Here is a 20242-nt window from a genome sequence, read left to right as displayed (position 1 = left end):
ACTCTGAGCAAGTCCCTTCCTTTCTCTAGGCCTCCCTCTCCCCACCTGTAAAAGAAGAGGGTTAGACCAGGAAATCCTGATATCCTGTACTTGTAAGGGCCTGCCTCCAGAGTGCCTCTCCATCCTGAGGCCAGAGTAGTGAGGATCTCCCGCTTCTTGGTGGGTCTTGTCCAGAGGAAAGAACCTTTTCCAAGAAGGCAGAAGCTCTCTAGAAAGGGGAAGCCCAGTGGAGCCAGCCTCCTAAAGCACCTGGTTGAGCAGGTGTGGGGCTGGACATCCAGGCACTAGTCCATGGGGCAGGCGCTGAAGGGTCATCGAGTACTGGTAACACTAGTAATGGGGAAATGCTGCTTCTGCACCCTGCGGGTCAGCCCAGAGAGGGGACTGGAGTGAGGCAGCAAGTGGGGGCACCTTCTGATTCCAGGATGCTACCCACCGGGGGAGGAGCCTAATGCATGGCTTTCCTGGGCTCTCCCCTGCAGCCGCCGGCAGGCTGGCCGGCTGAGGAGGACCCGTGCAGGTCCCGGACGCCAAGAGGGACCGGGCTCTGGGCGTCGCCGCCAGGACATCCCACCCGCAAACCGCCACCGGATCGCATCGCCCCCTCCCCGGGATGTCTAAGGGCTCACGGTGTGCGCCCTCAGCCCCGGGACACTTCCTTACCCAGAACTTGGAGCCGAGCTCGCCGGAGCCGCACAAAGCGTCCATGGAGCCGGGGCGTGGCGTCGAAGACTGTGAGCACGGCCGCCTACCAGCCCGGGACAGACCCAGCGCCCGCCCAGAGCCGCCTCCGCCCCTGCGCTCCGTTCTGGCCCGCCTCTCCAAGCCCTACCCTCCGGCCCTTTGGGTTGAAAGGCGACGGCGCCTCCCGGAACTGCAGCTCTAGGAGGGATTTAGGGACAAGAATTAGGGGCCATTTACACATGGCAACCCATTCCAGTGGCCCCTGAGCCGCGCCAGAGAGATGCCCCTCCAGATGCTAAGGCTGACAGGGCCGGAGCAGGGTTTTCCAGCGGCAAAGGCGGGCCCCCACCATGCACAGCTCCGGGGGAAGAGGGGAGGGGCAGAGTAGCCAAGAGACATGCAAAGGGACTTAGCAAGGCTCCCTCCTTGAATAAATCTTCGATAAGGCCATGTTCATCTCTGGACGTCAGTCTCCTCTTCTGTGAAATGGGAAGAGCCTGTGTGCCCAGACAATTTGGAGGCTACCTCTCCCCCACAAGCTGTCCAGGGACTGGCAGACACCAACACACTGTGTGTTCGTGTGTGTGTGTGTGTGTGTGTGTGTGTGTGTGTGTACTCCAGGAGACAGGGGGTCCCAGCATCATCTAGATGGTGACTTCCTTCGATTCTCTTAAATTGCTGCTTGCCTGAGGGTCTGTCTCTCCCTAATCTTGTGCCTGTTGCTGCAGTATCACTCTGTGCCTCCATTTCCACTTCTGTAGAACACGGATTATCATAGTACCAATGTCATAGGGTTACTCTGAAGATTAAATGGGAAAGGTATGTAAAGCATCAAGCATATCTCCTGGCACACTTAGTAGGCACCCAACATGTGTTAAGTTCCTCCACTTCAGTCTGGTCAGGGTGGGGGATAGGCAAGTGAGGCCCCAAGGAGAGCCCCACACTAGCACACTTCTAAGGCTGAGCCTCCACATTCCTATCTATAAATTGGGCTTGGGCTCAGTGGCCTCCTCCTGCTTGCCCCAGCTTGGCCCTGCTGGGATCCCTCCTTCCATCTCTCATTACCCCAGTCCTTCTCTCTTCCCTACCAGTATCCCAGAAGCCAATTCCCCACCCTTCTTGGGGCTGAGAAGGAACCCACCCCCTATCCCAGCAGGCCTTACCCCAGCCCATCTCTCCCCTGCCCTTGCCTCTCAAGCTGGTCCCTGTCTAGGATCCGCCTAGGTTCCCTGGTGACCCCTTCCCTGACACTTATTCTCAAGAGAAGGTGTTTTCTTGCTTGGCTGCTCAGCAGCCAGTGTGGGTAGGTGCCAGCAAGATAGCACAGAAGGAGCAGCCACCTCCTGTCCCTCTGGGCAGGCAGGAAGTCACGAGAAAGAAGTCCCTTCAGCCCTGGGCTATCAGAACAGAGATCTGAGCTACCAGGGGGTGGGAGCAGGGTGGACAGGGCTCCCCCTTCCCCAGTCAGTGGGACCAGGGGCCTCTCCCCCTCTACTAGGCAAGTCCTGTCTGCACCCCTCCCCACCCCAGTCTCTCTGCCCCACTCCTCTGTCTCCGAGCCAGACTTTGCAGAGCTTTCGCACTCTTGTCACAGTGTGCCTTGGGTTATATTTAGTTGTGAAGAATCTGTCTTCCCTGCCAGTCTGAGAGGTCCCTGAGGGCAGGGATCGACTGAGTCACCTCAAACCCCCTCCACGCCTTGAGCAGAACCTTTAGTATACTGTGTGACAAGTCCCTTGATGTCTCTGGGACTCAGTTTCTTGAACAACTTGGACAAGATGCCATCTAAGGTGTCTTCCTGCCCTGGTGATCCAGGCTCCTGCGATGAGCAGCCCGAATCTTCCTTCAGCCCTTCCTCTAGTTTGGGGCAGGACTCTTGAGTTCTGTCTTCAGCCCTGGGGCTAGAGCACCCTCCCCTTTGGCCCTGGCCGTCTCATTTTGCCATTAAAGAGCCTTTCCCAAGCCTGCAGCGTTAGGTGGGAGCCCCTGCGATAGTGGTGGGACACCTGGCCATCCTTGCCTTCTCCCGTCTCTCTTGAGGCATTCATTGGGAGTTAGCCCCTCCTGACCCCTCCTGGAATGTGGCTCCCTTCACGCAGTCCTTGAATAACAGCTGCAGTATTCAAGGACATTACAGTTTTGGTTGTTCTCACTAGAGCAAGAAAAGTGAGGCTCTGAGTTGTCTTATCCTGGCAGCGGCAGGATGAGCTCCACGTCTTCTGAATGCTGGGCTATTTCCCTGCAGCCTCTGGACAGGATGCATTTCCTGTATCCTTAGCTGTTGCACTCATGTCCTGCCTCCCGCCACCTTCAAGACTGTTTGGCACACTCTCCCCACTCTGCCTTACTTCCCTTTCTGTACCTGGCAAACTCTAGTCAAGATTTTACTTGATTCTACTTGAAGATTTTACTCAAGCACCCCCCTTTCATCCCTCCCCAGCGTTCCTTGAACCTCCCCCACCTCAGTCCTGGGCTAGGGACCCTTCCTCTGCGCGGCCCTCCCTCCCTGTGCTGTACTCACTCATTGTCTTGCTTTTCTCCCCCAAAAGACTTCGGATATCTTAAGGATAAGGGCCAAGTCTTATGTACCACAATATTCTCAGCACCCAGGACAGTGCCTGGCAAAGCTGGTCTTCAGGAAATGTTTGTCGACTGATTCAACAAGCATCCTGTGTCCTTAGACGAAGTCATAAGTAGTGAGGGCACTGTAGCACTAGGTTTAGTCCCAGCAGTGAGCTTTGTCCACTCCGATTTTGAGTTTTCAGAACCAAGATGTTTCCAGCTGGAGGCTCCTGTGAGGATAAGTAAGGGCCTGTGGGTTGGGCTGTAGCAGAGAGAGGGACCGAACCTCCACCAGCTTTAATGGCCCCAGCCCCATCCTCTCTCCCCAACTGACTGCAGCTCCAGGCAGGGTGGACCAAGTGTGTGCTGCCTCTCCCCACGACCAGTGAGCATCCCAGGGGAACCCAGCATCGGGGACTTCTTGGCAGAAAGATGGAAAGATAAGATAATTGCAAAGTACAGCTTTGAGCAGGAATGACAGCAGAGAGAAGAAAGCAGAACAAGTAGGGGGGAGTGATGGGGAGGGTCAGGTGGGAACTGACAAGACAAGGAGAAGGCTGTGGAGCTGCTAGTTCTGCCCTCCACACACTGCCTGGCTCCTTCTAGCCCCTGTGGCTCCTGGACGGCTGAGAGCACCCGCAAATCAGCCTCCAGCTCCCAAACTCCAGCTCTCTCCTCCAGAGCCCGGCCTTGTGGGGGCTGCACTGGTCCCACCTGTGGCCTCCGTAGGGCTGCCTCTCCACCTCCTGTGTGCACTTTGATCTGATTTGGCAGGCATGTGGGCACTGGCTGCTGTGCCCGCTTCAGGACTTTTCAAAGCAAGAAGAATTAATTAGCTCCGTGGGCCACAGTCAGCAGCTTCCGCACCTGGAGCAGGCCATTCCAAAGTTCTTAGTGGCATTCCCTCATGGGCATTTGCAGGAGCCACCACCTCCTTGACCTGCCTTGCTGTGCCCTCAGAGCAGGACACCAGCCCACAACTAAAATTGATTTTGAGAGTTAATTCCCCTCTTGGCAACCCCTGCCCTGGATTAGTCATGGTGCACTGGCCGTGGGCCGGGATCACTGGGGTCCACGGTTTGGCACCCCAGGGGCCGCAGGGATTCTCCACATACAGACAAATCCTTCGTTGGGCCCTGCAAGCCTGTCTCCTCCTTCGGGGGCTGTACATAGCACTTGTCTGTAGAAGGTGTCCTCTCCCTGGCTAGGTCCCTCTATAGAAGGGGCACCAGGTGGCATCAGGTGATGGTGCCTTGTGCTGCCACCTGGTGGATGATGCCCTCACTGCACTGCTGTCACCGGCCCTCCCCCCAACCCCACACAGGAAAGGTGAGACAAAGCTATGGGGTGTGGATTGTCGTGGGTGTGGATTAGGGGTAAAGTTGGAAGTGAAAACGTTTGGAAAGTGGGAGAGGTCTGGGTGGGGCAGGGGAGAGGACAGGAAGGGATGGGTAGAGGAGGAGGAGAACAGGTACTTTGAGATTCAAGGGCAGCATTACACCAGGGAAAGGTGGAGCCTGGGAAACTGGGTTATTGCAGTCAGCCTTGGCCAGCCCTTGCAAGCACCTGCAGCTGAGAAACACTTTCTCTTGGGGTCAAACCGCTCTCTCCACAGAAGGTGGGAGACTGTGGGCTCCTCTGAGCCTCTGAGTACACCAAGCTGGGATCTTGTCGGTACATTTCCATGAACACAAATGTGACTGCTTTGGAAAAGGCCTCCCTGGCAAGTCATTTTGTGATCAGAACTCCTCACACCCTCCACAGTGGGAAAGAGGCTAGGATAGTGTGAAGCCAATGGTCTGGAGGTTGGCCAGATCAAAGATCAAATCTCAACTCTGCCATTTCTTGGCTGTGTGATCTTGGGTCTGTCACTTAACCTTTCTGAACGCATTACCTCATGAAAAAATGATGGCAATTGTTACTTCCCTTGCTCGGGTGTTGTGAGAAGTAAGTGAAAGACTGCAGATGAGCCTCAGATTGTTTTTAGCACCAGCTCAGCTTGCTTCTCTTCCTAGTGCCCCCGCCCCCAGACAGACCTTTTCCCGGAGTCTTGGGGGAGAGGAAACAGAAGCAGCCAAGCCCAAGGTGGGGGCTTGCAACTGTTAACACAATTTCCTCTGAACCCACAAAAAGAAGGCTGAGAGCAGAAGTGCCAGGGTAGATGCTCTTACCTCCAAAAGCTCCCACATGCCTGAAGCTCCTGGCCAGTTTCAACCCTGCCCTGGAGGCCCTAATCCAAGACCTGCTGGCCCTCCCCACCCCAGCCTCCTTCAGACTCTTCCACTCCCCATTCCCGGTCTATCCTGGACCACAATCAAAGAACCAACCAGACAAGCATCATGAGGTTAGCATCCTCGTTGTTATTACTACTGTTAATAGGATGCAGCAGTATCATTATTCCCCCTTCAAAACCCTTTTAATGAGACATAGTCTCCATCACTGATAAAGATTTTACATTGTTGGGAGAGAGGCCACAATTCTCTCCCCCAGAATATCCACTTTGACTCTGAGGGGTCCTGGGGCCGGGGGTGGGTGGGAAGCCTGGGGTTGAGGGGAGGGAGTAGCAGCCCAGGTGTCTGGCTTCACCTTGACCCGGAGTCCTCTATTAGACGAAGACTCCAGAGCACGCTTCCCCAAATCTCCCACTGTCATTAGGGACTATATAGCTACAGAATGCTACAAAAATATAAAAGCTTAATCTGCAGACCCAGGTGACAAAACTCTAGGAGTTTTGTGCAGTTTTGCTTTTTTTACATTTTTTTAAAAGGGAGTTTCTACATGTACCCCTATCTCGCCACCCAAGGAGACCAGAGGGAAGAGTGTCACACTATTGCGTACCCTAAGAGGATAAACCCAGGTGTTTGCTCAGGGAGTGGTATCATTTCTGTCCAAAAGTCAACGCTCAAGGAAGTGGAGCTGGGGATCTTCAGGGGTGCTGGCAGGGCCCGGCTGGCTAAGCTAGTCATTGGTGCACATGGCACTGTGTCTTGGCACCAGAGTTTCAGACAAAAGAACATTCCCCGTGGGAGCACCAGAAAGGAGGTTCTCAGCCATGTCACTGGCCCCTCCTCCTCTCCCCTTCCTCCTCTCTGCCTGCCTAGCTGCCTTCGCCCCCTTCGTCCTCTGCTGGCTCCCACTGGGCAGGCAGCAGCAGACCGTGTAAACTCCTTGCCGGGGCTCGGGGCTCGTTCATCACCCCCCAGGGGGCCAGCTCTCCACTCAGCAGCCTAGCTGCCCAACCCTACCAACTCCACCTGGAGGTCCCGGCCCTGGCCCCCTCCGTCTCCGGAGGGACCAGCCTGCTCTGTTTGTACAGCTTAATTCCACTGCCAGCCCTGATGGGGCAGCTCCCACAGGGCCAGTCAGTGAGCCCTTCCAAGGCAGAAGGCTAAAGCCCTGACCGCTCAGGTTACCCAGGCTGAATGAAGCCTGAGAAAGAAAACCCAGAAGCGTTTGCACCCCCTACAACCCCGCCCGCCCCGAATCCCTACTGCAGCAGCTGAGGCGCCTCCCCTAGCCTCAGTCGGCCCCATTAACCAAAACAGCCTCATTATGCCAATTTCCAGCTTTCAATGCACGGCTGATAGCTGTCAGCAGAAATAAGAGTTAATCTGGAATTACTCACATTCACAGAGCTGCTTGGCTAACGGGAAGAGATAAAGCTTTGATAGAAGAGGGAGTAGACCCTGCTTGTCCAGCCTTCCACCCAGGAGAGGGGCTTCTCTCTTCCCTCAGCCCTGGGAGGCAAGGCTACAAGGGAGAGGTGTGTAGGATCTCTCTCCCTCTCCCTCTCTCAGGCACGCGCAAGCGCGCGCGCGCGCACACACACACACACACACACACACACACACACACACACGCAGCTTTGACCCCTTCCCTCCCCACCATCCACTCCCCATCTCCAGGAATTTCTCTCCAATGCCTTCTGGAAATGCCTAACTCTGTCCCTTTTACTCTGGATCGTGATTAACTTTTTATTTTGGAAAATTACTTTATTATAGATATAGATATAGATACGTATGTAGGTATATATAAAAAGGTTCCATTTCATTTGTAAAATCTTATTTTTTTCTTTTTCTCTTTTTTTTTCCTACAGAAAATGATGACGAGGTTAAAGGAAAAAATAAGTTACATTACAGTTTCCAAAATGGTTCTCGCTCTCCACTGAAGATGGGCCTCCGTCAGGGCTGTAATGCACTCTCGGTCCCAGCTTGTGCTTTGCAAGAAGAAGGAATATAACTAGACTAGTTATTTTAGGTTAAAATAGCCAAGAGACAGACGCCTTCGCCTCAAAAATATTCTGAGACACATAAAAGTAGAAGGAAACAAGTCTCTTCAGTCACAAAATGTCGTACATCCCGCAAATACTAGATTCAATTAATTTAATAAAATAGAATATACATAGAGATTCTGCACAAACGTATTGCTTTCTCCCAACAGCTCCTGGTGTCGGGAACCTCAGCTCCACTGGGCCACTCTCTTTCTGCCGGGAGCCAGGGTGGCCAGGATGGCCAGGGCGGCTGCTTTGAACTCTCTAGAAGATCTGCTTGCCGGTGCTCAGTGCCACTGAGGCAGGGAGGAGCGCCTCCTTGGTGTCCATATGGAACTTTGTTTAGGAGTATAGCCCAGGAGGAGGAGCTAGGATTTGGCACCCAGTGGAGAAAGGTGAGTGGGAGAGGAGGGCAGGACTAGGGGTCCAGTTCTGCTGGGTCAGAGGATAAACCAGAGAGACTCAGCACGTCTTTCTTTGGGGGAGGCGAGGCAGCCATGCTGTCGGGAGCGCCGGAGGCCGAGGGATCCTTGGAGTCGCTGGACGGAGCCCTCCGGCGGAGGCAGACGCCAGGGCTGGGTGGGGGCCGAGGGCCCTGGCTCTCTGGGGGGTCTATGGAGATACTGGGTGGGCTGAGTTTCTTCTTGGGCCGACTCCTAGGTCCCCCAAGAGGCTGAGCCCCGAGGCTAGAGGGGCCGGGGCCCAGGCGGGCTTGGGAGCCGCTGTCCAGGCAGCTGACGGCGATGGAGTGCCTCCTCTGCTCGTCCAGCCAGGACATGGGCCGGCGCGGGCCGCTCTGGGACTCCACGCTGAAGCACTTCTTCAGGTCCCGCGGGGAAGGGGGTTCCTCCTGGCTGCCCCCAGGCAAGAGGTCTCCTGAAATCCAGCTCAGCTCTGTGTCCAGCTCTAAGCTGCTTCTGGTCTCTGGTAGGTCCTTGCCCCAGGTGGGTTCTGGGCCCGGGCAGGGGGCTGATGGGGGCATATGCTTCGAGATCTTGCTCTGGCTGCAGGAATGCTGTGGCGCCTGGGTTTTGGAGCGGCCCCAGAGCGGGGCGGCCCGGGCCAGAGGCGGGGAGGGCCCACTCACCTCTGAGAGCAGGTCTTCCCTGCTGCCCAGGCCCTGGACGTCCAGGGAATCAGTCCTTATTGCTGCCTGTGTGGGGTGGGGGCAGGGCTTAGCCCAGAGGCTTCCTCTTCTCCATGAACTGTCCCACTGGCAAGTCAAGCAGCCCCCTCCAACCCCCGCCATGGAGCTGCAGGACCACCCTAAGCAGGGGTACCAGTATTTGCTCTTGTTGAGAGGTGGGGGCCACGTGCACCATGCCTCTCCCACCCCTAAGGCTGCAGGAATAGCTCTCTACAGCTCCCAACCCCTGGGATACAAGAAAGTCCTAGGCCAGCTCTGCTCCCCAGCTGGCTCCTTCACGCTTCCCAGCCTCTTTACTTCTTTGGCCTTAAATGCCCTTCCTGAATGGCAAGTACCCCTCAACTTTTTGGGCTCAGGTCCTCTGTGATGTAGTACCTGACAGTCTTCACCCTCAAGTAAAACTGACCCCCTCCTCCCCTGCTCCCTGCTGCACCACACACATGAGCACCCATGCATCTGTGACCTGTCATGACCTGGTGGGGTATATGTCTCCACTGTTGCACCCCCAGCTCCAGAGGGCAGGGGCTACCTCATTTGTCCATGTCCCTGGTACCTGGACACAGAGGCTGCTCAGTGAATATTTGCAGAATGGACGAGATTGGTGCCTGCTCCCCAAACGTGCCAGGTTGGGCAGATTCTTGTGAGGCCATCCTCACACATAAGGCACACACAGCATGGGCAGTGGCCTTGTCCCAGTGGGGACAGAGAAGTGTCACCTGGCTACATGAGCCTCTGCTCTGTGCTCTTGGAGTGTGGGCTCTGGAAGGTGGGCCCTGGGCTTGGTCAATAGTGGAGACACCTAAAACATGCCTTGTACTCCTTAGTTAGGTTTACCAGTGAAGAAGACAGGGAGACAGCTCTGGGCTACGGAAAGGGAGTCCAGAGACTGGGCCAGGTTCTACCTATTAATCTGCCATGTGCCCCTGGGCAAGCATGACCTCCTTTGGTCCCCAGGCCCCTTCAGTGAAACAGGAGAGGGGGTGCAAACTCCAAGAGGGCACAGACCACTTCTGCTTTGCCCGGAATTGTGTCCCTGGTATCTCAAACTCAGCCTGGCACATCATTGGCACACAATCAGTATTTACTGGGAGAATGAAAGTGGCCATCCTGGTCATCACCAACAGCCTAGGATTCTCAGCAGAGAGGCCAGCCCCTGGGCCCATGCCCACCCTCCACACCTGCTCACCTGGCGCCTGAGTGGCCTCTGGGCCAAAGGGGAGCGGCCTGGTGGGGGCAGTTTGGGGATGGTGCCCCACGTGGGAGCACTGTGGGGCTGGAGCAGGTGGGGTGCATCTTTGGGAAGCTGCAGGATGTAGCTGGTGTCTGCTGGCTGGGAGTGAACGGACAAGACGGAGCCTGGCGGGGAGGGGAGGAGAGAGTAGAACTGGAGAGTGGGCTGAGCTGGCTCCCACCTGAGTCCCTCCCGAGTCCCTCCCGGCCCCTCTCTCCCCCATCAGAGCCTCTACCCTCACCACACCACCCGACCCTGGATTGAAGGCCACTCCCCTGAGGCTGGGGGCTCCCTCAGGCAGGGGCTGGGTGACCTCGTCAAGATGGGGGCTCCTCAGAGGTAGGAGAGGCCTCTTTGCCTGCCTCAGTTACCCCCACGTCCTGAAGTCAGGACTGGGTTTAGGCAAAGACGGGTCTCCTGGTGTGAGTCGAGCTGGCTTGCCCCCAGCCTTGGTACCTGACTGAGCTTTGGGGAGCCCCCAGCCCCTGTGTCCCAGGGACCCCTCGGCAACGCTCCCATCCCGGCACATGTAGCTGTCATTGGGCAGAGAGTGCGTTCGGCTGACCCCAGACTTCCTCACAGTCAGCAGATCTGGTCCCAACATGAGGGTCACCTCCTCAGGATGGGACTCCATCTGCAAAAGGAACGAGGTGGGAGGTGGGAGGAAGAGGAGGCATCCAGCTTTGGTTACTGAGGCAGAGCTGGACGACAGAAACCAGAAGCCACCCCCCACCAGCCCTGGCCCCCATCCCTTCCCTGGACAAGGTGGTGATGGGATGAGTGTGGCCAGGGAGAAGGAACGGACACATGGATGAGCCCTCTATACACAGGGAGGAAGGGGATGAGAGGACGCCCTGCCCCCAGGAAACTATTGGTACTGCATCACCTTGGAGCTTCCCAGCGGGGATGGCGGAGGGGTAAGGAGGTACCCAGTGGAAGGGAGCAGCCCCCAGCCCCCAGCCCTGCAGGTAGTCCAAGAGCTCATTCTCAAGGCCCCCTTGAGATGCTCTGAAACTGCACAGAGAAAAGTTAAAAGCTAACAGCAGCACCCCCATCCCAATTGCTGTGCTGGGGCCGTTGGGGGATCGGGGAGTGGGGGAGGACCTTCCCAATGCGCAGGGGACCAGGCAGCCTGGGGATGCCTGCAGGAAGGAGGCTATTTTACCATCTAGTTTTTTAAGGCAGCCCCAGCACCCAGCACTGGACAAAGGCTGGGTTAATGTGAGCTGAATGACAGATGAACACTAAGGGGATGTCACAGCTGGCTCACCCACCTGTCTATACCACCCCACTTTTAATTACACAGTGACCTTGGCAGTAGTGGGTGGGGAGCAAGGCCTGGGTACCATGAACTCAGGTGGGCAGACTGGGGATGGGAGTGGGTTTTTTAATCTATTTCAAAGAAAGGCAGTAATTAGCTTGGAGGGAGAGAAGGTTTGTTCCCAAGAGATTTCTCCGTCACCCTGTTCGTTCCTAGTTCTAAGAGAGTTTAGAGGTTCCTGTCCCCATGTGGGCCCAGTCAGTTAAGCAGCCCCAGCTGGCCTAAGCATGGCCGTGCCAGGAAGCAGTCTGGGTCCTTTGCTTCCTCTCTCAGCCCCACTTCTGCCAGTCACTCCAAGAACCCCGGGGACCCCTAGCCTATGGTCAGGGCACTGCTCCAGCAGTCCTGCTGTGACGAAGGGACCTTCTTAAGCCCCAAGAGGAGGGGAAAGGCAGGGAGGAGGGGGCTGCTCACAGTCAGAAGGGGATGGGGAGCCAGGCAAGGGTGGAGAAGCTGTCAGAACACAAAGAAGCCCCCCAGGACATGGGGACACACAGGGACAGTGACGGGGAGACAGGGACGGCCCTCATGTGGAGAAGGGCATGGTGGTGGCAGCAGAGATGTGGCTCTCACCCGCTGTATGGTGGTGAATGGCTCATGTTGGGGGCAGGTGGGAAGGAGGGGTGCGAGGAGTGGGAGGGCTGGCTTGCACAGGGCTCCAGATACAGAGACTGACTCCATACCCAGGCAGGCCTTTTGGTCAGCTGCCTGATGACACCTCTGTTTTGAGTTGTGTCACTCCTGGGTGGCTGGATGAACTCTTTCACGACTGCCGCCCCGGGCCCTTCTGGGAAAGGCCCCAATTTAATCTTACCCAAGTTTTTTGTCCACTGTGGGGGATGTGAAGGACCTAGCAGAGCCTGGGCACTAAGTGCCGCCTCTGGGTGGGGCCTGGTGGGGCCTGGCGGCAGCGTGAGACAAGGGGAGGGGTCTGGAGCCCTGCAGCCAGCCCGGCCCCTGGGGAGGCTGGGGAGGGCAGTGAGGGGCTGTGTGTATGTACATTGCTCTCCAGGGCACTAAGTAAGGGTGTGTGAGTGTCATCAGGCAAAGAGTCATCCGTCAGAGCTAGAGAGCAGGACGGTTCAGACACAATCTCTGACGTCAGAGACAGAGCCTCCATCTCAGCTAGAGGGATCTAGACAGGGAGAGAGATGATCAGGCATAAGAAACCAGGACAGTGCACACTCTTGCGTGTGCAGGCACACACATGCACACGCACACACACACACACAGAGCCCCCCTTTCTCCCTTTCACAAAGCATAAGGAGAAAAGGCCTCCCTTCTCTCTCCCCAACCATTTTCAAGAAAACTGAGAGCGCCCCCCCGCCCCTTCAAACCCCCGCTCTGATCAGAGAGGCTGCGCAGGCACCAAAGAGCCGGAGCAAACACCGACAAAAGCGAGGAGACACAGGAACACGTTCTAAAGATGCCCAGGAACCTTAGCAGCCCCTCCCACACCACCACCACCCAGGGAGGAAGCAGGGAGCGGGGAGGGATTCTGATTCTCAGAGAGATACCAGAAAAAAAAAAAAAAAAAAAAATGAAGAAAGGCCTGCAAAGCGCCTTTCTGCTCTCTGCTCCCAGCACAGACAGAGCGGCGTGGGGGGCACTGGGGACAAAGCTGCCAACCTGACAACTGCTTTCTGCCTATTCTCTCTGCTTCTGAAAGCCTAGCAGGCTTGGCCTGCCCCCAGATTCCAGCGTCTTCCCTCCTGGGCCCTCCTCCGCCTGTCCTCTCCAGCTTAGGTTTTGGGAGAGGCTCTCCTCCCACTGGCCTGAACTGGGCACACTCAGGTGGGCCACCACACAATCTGGCTGGCTCACCTGGGATCTGCAGCAGGGCTTCAGTGCCTACGGACCCTAAGGGGTGGGGGTGGGGGTGCCGTGCCTCCCAGATGAGCTGGTCACCTTCTCATGACATCCTCCTCCCCACCAGCCCCTTCCCCATAAGCCTCCTTCAGGATGGGAGGCCTCAGGAAGGGACTCACTCTCCCACTGATCATTCTAGGTCATTGCCAGGTTCAGGCCCCTAGATCCTATCTGAGACTGAATTCCAACAAGAGATCAGGAACACTCAAGGCAAGTTCCCTTCCTATTTAAGGGTCAGTGTCCATTTCTTTGGGTCAGGCTACAGACGTCCCAGGTACTGGGAGCCCACTTTCCCCCCTGTCACCCGCCATGGCCTGTGGGGCACTAGGCTTTCTATCTCCAGCTGACACCTGTCTCCCTGCTTCCACTCTGGGTCTGCTGGGGGCTTTCCTGCAGCCCCTGACCTAGGAGGGGGGGTGGTAGAGTGCACCTCCAAGTACAGGGGGTCACAGGAGCCAGACAGGTGGCAAGGGGAGAAGAGGAGGGCAGGAGGACCCTAGAAAGCAGAAGACCATGTTTATTTAGATGGGACTGGGGGAGAAACACATGTAGTGCTGTGGGAGGGGACTGGGCCTGGGGAGGAAGCTAAGTCCTATTTCACCCAGAGGTCACCAGAACCGTCCCAGCTGGAGCCCTCTATTCCTTCTCAGGACCAGGTCAGAAGCCACTGGCTACTGACAGCACCCATTGCGCCCATTGGGTTTCGTGGCCTAAAAAGCCACCAAACAGAGGACTTGCGGGAGGGTGCTGGATACAGGAAAGAAGCAGACTGTGACCTAAGATATGTCCCTCAGTGGGTCTCTGGCCACCTGCACTCTCTCCCGAAGCACCTCTCCCCTGGGTCTGGACCACACTTCCTGCACCCGCTAAGGTCCCACTGCCAACTTGTGTTCTGCTCCATCCTCTTCCCTTTCAGGTTCTTTCTTACAAGTGCCCTCTCCAAACCCCTCCTCCACCTATCCTTCTCCCTCAGAAGTGCAATCTCAGCATCCCTACCTTCCAACTGCATGTTCCAGAGGTTGATCTCAGCCTGAAGAACCCCTGGCTGCCTCCTGCCAAGCCCAAAGCTCAACTGAGGCCCTGAGGCTGTTCTCTCCCCAGATACCCAGTGGGCAGGAAACACCCTCCTCCCCAGAAGCATGGCACAGCATGGCACAGCCCAGCACAGTCAGGGGAAGGGGCACAGCACGGGGACACAGTAACCTGTGGGTCGGAGCCGCCCGGGCTGCGGGCAGGAGGGAAGGCAGAGGGCTGGCCCCCTGAGCCTGCCAGCTCGTCCATCAGCTTCAGCTCCCCGTCCAGGGAGCCCTGGATCAGCAGGGATATGGTGTCAAACAGCTGTCTGTCCTGGGGAGGACCAGCCCATAAGGGGAGCCAGAGAGTCAGGGGAGCAGGGATCAGAGGAGCAGTGATGGGAAGTGTGGTGGCAGGGGATTGAGAAGAGGCACAGAGACATAGAGCAGAAAGAAGAGGTCACACACATGTGTGCTCACGCACGCACATATAAACACACACACACACACACACACACAGAGCGACAAGGAGAGAAAGAGAAGGGGACGGGGAAGTGGGGAAGAGAGAGATGTGGGAGAAGGAAGGAGAGATGGGAGACAGAGGATGAGAAGAGCCCATAGGGAGAGAGGGAAAAGGAAAGGAAAAGGTGACAGGTGTAGATCAGGAAAAAAAGATCGAGATACGGAATCAGGCAGGTTGAAGGGTGGGGAAGGAGAGAGGTTTGGCAATCGGGCAAGGGTAATAAAGAAACAGGAAGGAAACAGAAAACACCCTTGAACCTAAGAGCCAGGAAGGGGAGTCCAGGCCAGGCTGGAGGCACAAAGGACGGATGAGCCAGCATGTATGCCAGCAGCCTACTGGGGTGGCCCCTTGCCTCAGGTGTGGGCAGCCATCTCTGGGGACGGGCAGTGGCCTGGGTCACCTCTCTTCATCCAGGCAGGACGGTCAGAACAATTGAGGAGGAGCCCTAGGGTCTGCTTGCTGCCCACTCCCTGTACACCACCCGTGCCTCCCGTCTGAGGCCCACACCCCCTCAAGGCATAGGTGGGTGTTTGCTCACCATGGAGTGCTCCAGGGAGAAGTGGGAGGCTGCTCCGGCATGGGCCACACTGTGTGGAGCCCCAGGCTTGGGGCTGCCGGGGCTGTCGGGGCCCTCGACCCCAGGCCAGAGGAAGGGGCTGCCCAGCGGCGAGCGGGGCTGTGGGCTGAGTGTCTTCATCTCCAGCTCCAGCTCAGCCTCCAGCTCGGCCTCCTCCTTGGCCTCCTTGTTGCTCTCCTCCAGGTGCTTCATCAGCACAGCAATCACCACGTTGACCAGCACAAACTGGGCTGTCAGCACGAAGGACACGAAGTAGATGGGGGAGATGACTGTGTTGTAGCAGGTGGACTCCTGGTCGCAGTCCCGGAGGGTGTCCTGGAGAGGCAGGTCAGAGAGATGAGGCTGGGAAGACAGCGGAAGGAGCCGTCAGGGGAAATCGGGTCGCTGGTATCACAGCGTGCTGCAGGCGGAGAAGGAAGGGCAGGAGGAGGGAATTACGGTGTCTTGGGGGCAGAAGAACACTAGACACTGTCTTGGGAAGTGTGAGTCAGAGCATGTCCTGGGGAGAGGTAGTTCTAGAGTGTTCGGGCCTGGGGGATAGAAGGTTACATGCTTTTATTCACATCCAATTCATCTTGAGACAAAGAATCTTGGCTCAAGAAGTGGGGCTGTCTCCACGGGGCCTGAGCCAGCCCTGGGAGAAACCCCACTGTGGTGGGCTCTCACCTTCATAATGCCATTCCAGTTGTCACCTGTGGAGACTCGGAAGAGGGTCAAGAAGGCCATGCCAAAGTTCCGAAAGGTGGCATGCCGGCCCAGGCCCTCACATGGGTGTGTCTCGTCACACTCTGGAGGAGTGGGGGAGGGCAGAGAGGCTCCAGTCAGTCTAGGAGACCCTGGATCTCCAGCCCTGCCTCCTCTGCCCGCCCTACCCCAACTCACCTAGGTCTCCAAAGAGCTCCACGCCCAGAGCTGCAAAGATGAAAAACAACAACATGAAGAGAAGTCCCAGGTTCCCCACCTGGAAAAGAGGAAAAGAAATGGAAAAGGTGCAACTGGATCTTCCGGCCAGCTTCCCTGACCCTCCGCCCCTTTGGAGAGTACCCTCTCCTTCCCAAAAGAACCCTTTCCACCCACCCCACCCCCCAGCTACCTGGGGCAGGGCCTGCATCACTGTGTCCAGCAGCGCCCGCATGCCCACAGCCATCTTCAGCAGCTTTAGCACTGCAGAACAGGACAATGTTGTGAGCTGGCCCCACTGGGTCCCAGGTCACACAGCTAGTGAAGCCAGGGCCGGGGCTAGGGCTGGTGGGATGACCAGCCCCAGCCAGCCAGGCTGCCATGGCTTCACCCCCACCCTCGGCCCAGCCCCCAGCTTTCCCCTTCGGCAGAGGCTGAAAGAAAGAGGCTCACAGGCACCCACACCCACCTAGTCCCTAGCCAGTGACAGAGCTGACCCCTGCTGTCTCCCTCTGGACAGGTCACCCTGGGAGGGTGGCCATGCGAGCTCAGCTTGGCACTGACCTCGGGCGATACGCAGCACCCTCATGATTCGGATAATGGTGGGGTTGATGGGCAGCGAGGCATTGACCTCGATCTCCTCCAGCGTGATGCCCATGATGGACAGCAGCACAATGGCCAGGTCCAGCTGGTTCCACCTGAAAGCCCAGGACACAACTCCCTGAGGAGGGGCACTGCATGGGGGGGGGGGGCAGTTGTGCAACAGAGGTGGCACATTCTCAGCCACAGAAAGGAGGGCAGAGGTCAGCGGGTCCAGCCTTCGCATCCTGCAGAGAAGGCATGCCTTATCTGTGGTCACACAGACAGCTGGGGGCACAGGTAGGACTAGGACTTTAGCTTGAGGGCCTCTGCTGCTCATTTGTATTCATTTGCTTTTTTATTCAGCTCTTATATAGTATTTGCTTTGTGCCAAGCACTAATTGAAGGGCTTAACCACTAGAAACTCATAATCTTCATCACAACTCTGTGATGTGGATACTGTTATTACATCCCATTTTACAGATGAGGAAACTGGGGCACAAAGAGATTAAATAACTTACCCAAAATGACTAGCTTCTAAATGGTGAAACCAGGATTCAAATCTGGTCCAGGCAGTCTGGCTCCAGTCTAGACCGTACTGATGTCCAGCTGCCAATGTCCCCCAGGCCCTGTTTTGCCAACCTTCCCCCCTCCCCTCCCATCTCCCAGACCCTGGATGCTCCCCCAGCCCCACCGCACCATCAGCCCTGGGTGGGTCCTGGAAAGGAGGCTAAACCTCAGGAGTCAAGAAAAGTCTTCAGGCACTAGATCCTCCCGGTATTTCCCCAGGAGACACGCCCTTTCACCTGCTCCCTGACTCCCCTCCCCTCTCTGTTACCTGTCCTGGAAGAACCTTCGAAAGCCAAAGGCTACCAGTTTGAAAACTGACTCCAAGACGAAGATGACGGTGAAGATGTAGTTGCAGATCTTCAGAGCCTCATCCAGGATCTGGCAGGGATAGGGGCAAGATGCAGGGTCTCTTAAGGCCCAGGGACAATGCCTGCCCCACCCCTCTATCAAACCTCCCAGATCTGGGAGACAGGGTGAGTCTAAGGGCACCTTTGTTCTCTGTTCCCTCCATAATGGCCACCACTCTAGGAGAGAGTAGAGTTCTCATTCATATGCATGAAACAAACTTTGTGATAAAGGATCTCTCTCCTTGACGGATGGTGAGGAGATCATATGTGAATGTGCTGGAAGGCACAGAAAGCTAGAAAGACTAGAAAGCTAGGCCTTGTACATTACCAATTCAGATAGGAAAACTGAGCTCTGGAGGACAGCTGACTGAGGCTGATTTGCAAAGTGGTAAGATCATAGGTGAGGTCTGGAGCTGGACTTTCACTGGAATCTAAACTCCAGAAGGGCAGGTAATGGCCTGACTTCTTTACCCTCCAAGGTCCAGAGCCCAGCACAGAGTAGGCACTCAATAAATATCTGCTAGGTGAAGAAACCAGCTCCTCTGCTTCCTAGCTGTGTGACCTTGGTCCAGCCAAGTAATCTCTCTGAGCCTCAGTGTCCTCATCTGTAAAATCAAGATGAGACTCACCTCCAGAGGTCACTGCAAGGGGTACAAGAAGCCCCCCCCCCCCCACATTAGGCATCCAGCACTCACCTGAGGTGCCCTGGCTCAGGCTGGGTTGGCTTCACCCAGTAGTCTTATGGCTGGAAATGGGGCCTAGACAGCCAGGCATTCGCTCCTACCTGGGGCTGCTGGTAGTGCTCCATGGCCATGGTGACCACATTCAGCCCGATGACACCCGTGATGAAGAGATCCAGGTAGTGGCTGGTGCACAAGTGGTGGACGAGGAGCCGGAAGCGGGAGTAGTCCGAGTAGTAGGGTTTGCACTGGGCTTCTGGTGGGGCAGGGGAAGAACAGAGCATCCATCAGGCCCCTGTCCCCTGTGCCCCCTCCACCCACAGTCCCTCACAGCCACTAGCCTCTAATGCCAGAGCTGAAACATTCCAGCGTCATCAGCATCCTCATCCTCCACACACTGCCCTTTTTGGGCGGGGGCAGCTCTCTCGGTGTCTCCCCTCCAAGCATCTGTTCTACTGGCTGCAGTTGGGCACAGAAGAAGTCAGGACATGCAGAGCTCCCCACCCACATTAGACACCAGGTGAGCTCCCTCCCTGAGGCAGCCTCCAAAACCCACCAGCCCCTCATGACACCCTCTGCTCAGTGTTCTGCAGCAAGGCCAGATCAATACAATGAAAAGCAACCGGTCTTATCGGGCTCAGAGGAAGCTGCATCAATGGGACAGCCTCTCGAGGGGAGCAGAGGAGATTACACAGAGCTGGGATGTGGAGATAAAACCGGAGACTGGAAATTGGACATCTTCTTGGCTGGCTGCACTGACCCACTCAGAGGGGCTCCGGGGGGGGGCAGGGCCTGGGCCTCCTGAACCCTCATGTGGAGAAGGGCAGAAGGCTCTGCTCTGCCCCACCTGAAGGGCTCACCTAGTTTCTAATGAGGCAGTGCCCGGCCTGCTCCTGGGGGCCAGGGCAGCTTCACCTGCAGGCTGGGCTGGAAGCACTGTCTGAGATCTGTCAGCGGCATCACATCGCTCTTGTAATTAGTGAACCACTTAGTTCTAAAAAGCACAGTGCCAGAAGGTTGGCCTACAAAGCAGGCAGACTGAATCTGGGGGCAGGAGATTGCAGGGGGCTCCTCCTCCAGGCATGAGGAAAGGCCGGGCCAAGTTGGGGATACATGTCATCAGAGGTGGTTGACAGATTGGGCCCCCAGGCAACCACAAAGAAAGAAGAGGCTCCCCATGGGGAGGCTTGGGGCAGCCTCAGGTCCCAGACAGCCCTTCCCCCTCAGGAAGTCTAGGGCGGAAGCCAGCCAGCCAGGGCTGCAGCCTCCGAGGCCTGTGCCAGGGGCAGCAGGAAGCTTTGGGCTCAGGCCAGCTTAGACATAACTGTCCTTTTCCCATGCAGAGGACTATTTAACAGAGAGGTAGACTGAGGCAAGGGGTGGCCTGGGGTGGGCCCCCACCAAAGGCCGAAGGAAGAAGAGTGCCCAAGAGCTGCATGTTCAGCCTCTCCAGATGCCACCCTCCAGCATCCGCCCTGAGGTGTGGATAACCAAGAGGCAGAAAGTCCCGAACGTTCTGGTGCACCACAGGGTGCCTTAGGCCAACGTTTTCTCCTCAGAGATAGGCCAGCCAACTGTGGCTTTGTTTGCTCAGGTGGCCCTCCCGGCCCCCAGAAGGATGGGCAAGGAGAGGCCGGGGACAGGGGACAACATGAGGCCCCGGGTCATCCACAAGGTGATGCGATCACGGAGGGTGGACCAGGCGAGCCAGCCTCTTCCTTCCTTCAGTACCCACAGGAACCAGAGGGCGCTAGTCGCCCAGCGTTGCCTTAGCAGCCAGAGCTCTGTCTCTGCATTAATCTCCATAAGTGCCGAGAGCACCAGATCCCATTATGCTAAAATACGAATGGAGAATTAACTAAAATGTTTGAATACAATTAGGTTAGAAAAAGCGGCTCCTTATTAGCCCCATTATTAGCTGAGACAATGCAGAGGAGAGATTGGGAGAGTCCCCCCTCCCCTTCACCCC

The 20242-nt window shown here is 56.6% G+C and overlaps 2 protein-coding genes across 16 annotated transcripts in view; both read right to left on the bottom strand.

The window, feature by feature from the left end:
• Nucleotides 1–805, bottom strand: part of ABCC3 (ATP binding cassette subfamily C member 3) — a 41842-nt gene extending 41037 nt beyond the window's left edge. For both annotated transcript variants that reach the window (XM_010949599.3, XM_074342808.1), the window contains exon 1: nucleotides 664–805. In XM_010949599.3, the coding sequence (XP_010947901.2) occupies nucleotides 664–708 (45 nt within the window). In that variant the 5' untranslated portion in view covers nucleotides 709–805. The remainder of the gene's footprint in view (nucleotides 1–663) is intronic.
• A 6806-nt stretch (nucleotides 806–7611) lies between these two features.
• Nucleotides 7612–20242, bottom strand: part of CACNA1G (calcium voltage-gated channel subunit alpha1 G) — a 66360-nt gene continuing 53729 nt past the window's right edge. For 9 of the 14 annotated variants that reach the window (XM_074342801.1, XM_074342799.1, XM_074342802.1 and 6 more), the window contains 10 exons: nucleotides 18378–18529; nucleotides 17515–17624; nucleotides 16662–16795; nucleotides 16291–16361; nucleotides 16080–16158; nucleotides 15864–15985; nucleotides 15159–15512; nucleotides 10351–10528; nucleotides 9850–10019; nucleotides 7612–8669 (listed from right to left, as the gene is read on the bottom strand). In XM_074342801.1, the coding sequence (XP_074198902.1) occupies nucleotides 7935–8669; nucleotides 9850–10019; nucleotides 10351–10528; nucleotides 15159–15512; nucleotides 15864–15985; nucleotides 16080–16158; nucleotides 16291–16361; nucleotides 16662–16795; nucleotides 17515–17624; nucleotides 18378–18529 (2105 nt within the window). In that variant the 3' untranslated portion in view covers nucleotides 7612–7934. Of the gene's footprint in view, nucleotides 8670–9849; nucleotides 10020–10350; nucleotides 10529–12215; nucleotides 12351–14287; nucleotides 14432–15158; nucleotides 15513–15863; nucleotides 15986–16079; nucleotides 16159–16290; nucleotides 16362–16661; nucleotides 16796–17514; nucleotides 17625–18377; nucleotides 18530–20242 lie in introns of all 14 variants that reach the window. The other 5 variants (XM_074342795.1, XM_074342794.1, XM_074342797.1 and 2 more) reach the window with 3 other exon arrangements.

The sequence above is a fragment of the Camelus bactrianus genome, chromosome 16 (assembly GCF_048773025.1).
Source record: "Camelus bactrianus isolate YW-2024 breed Bactrian camel chromosome 16, ASM4877302v1, whole genome shotgun sequence".
In the NCBI taxonomy this organism is placed as follows: Eukaryota; Metazoa; Chordata; class Mammalia; order Artiodactyla; family Camelidae; genus Camelus; species Camelus bactrianus.
This window is presented reverse-complemented; position numbering and strand designations above follow the sequence as displayed.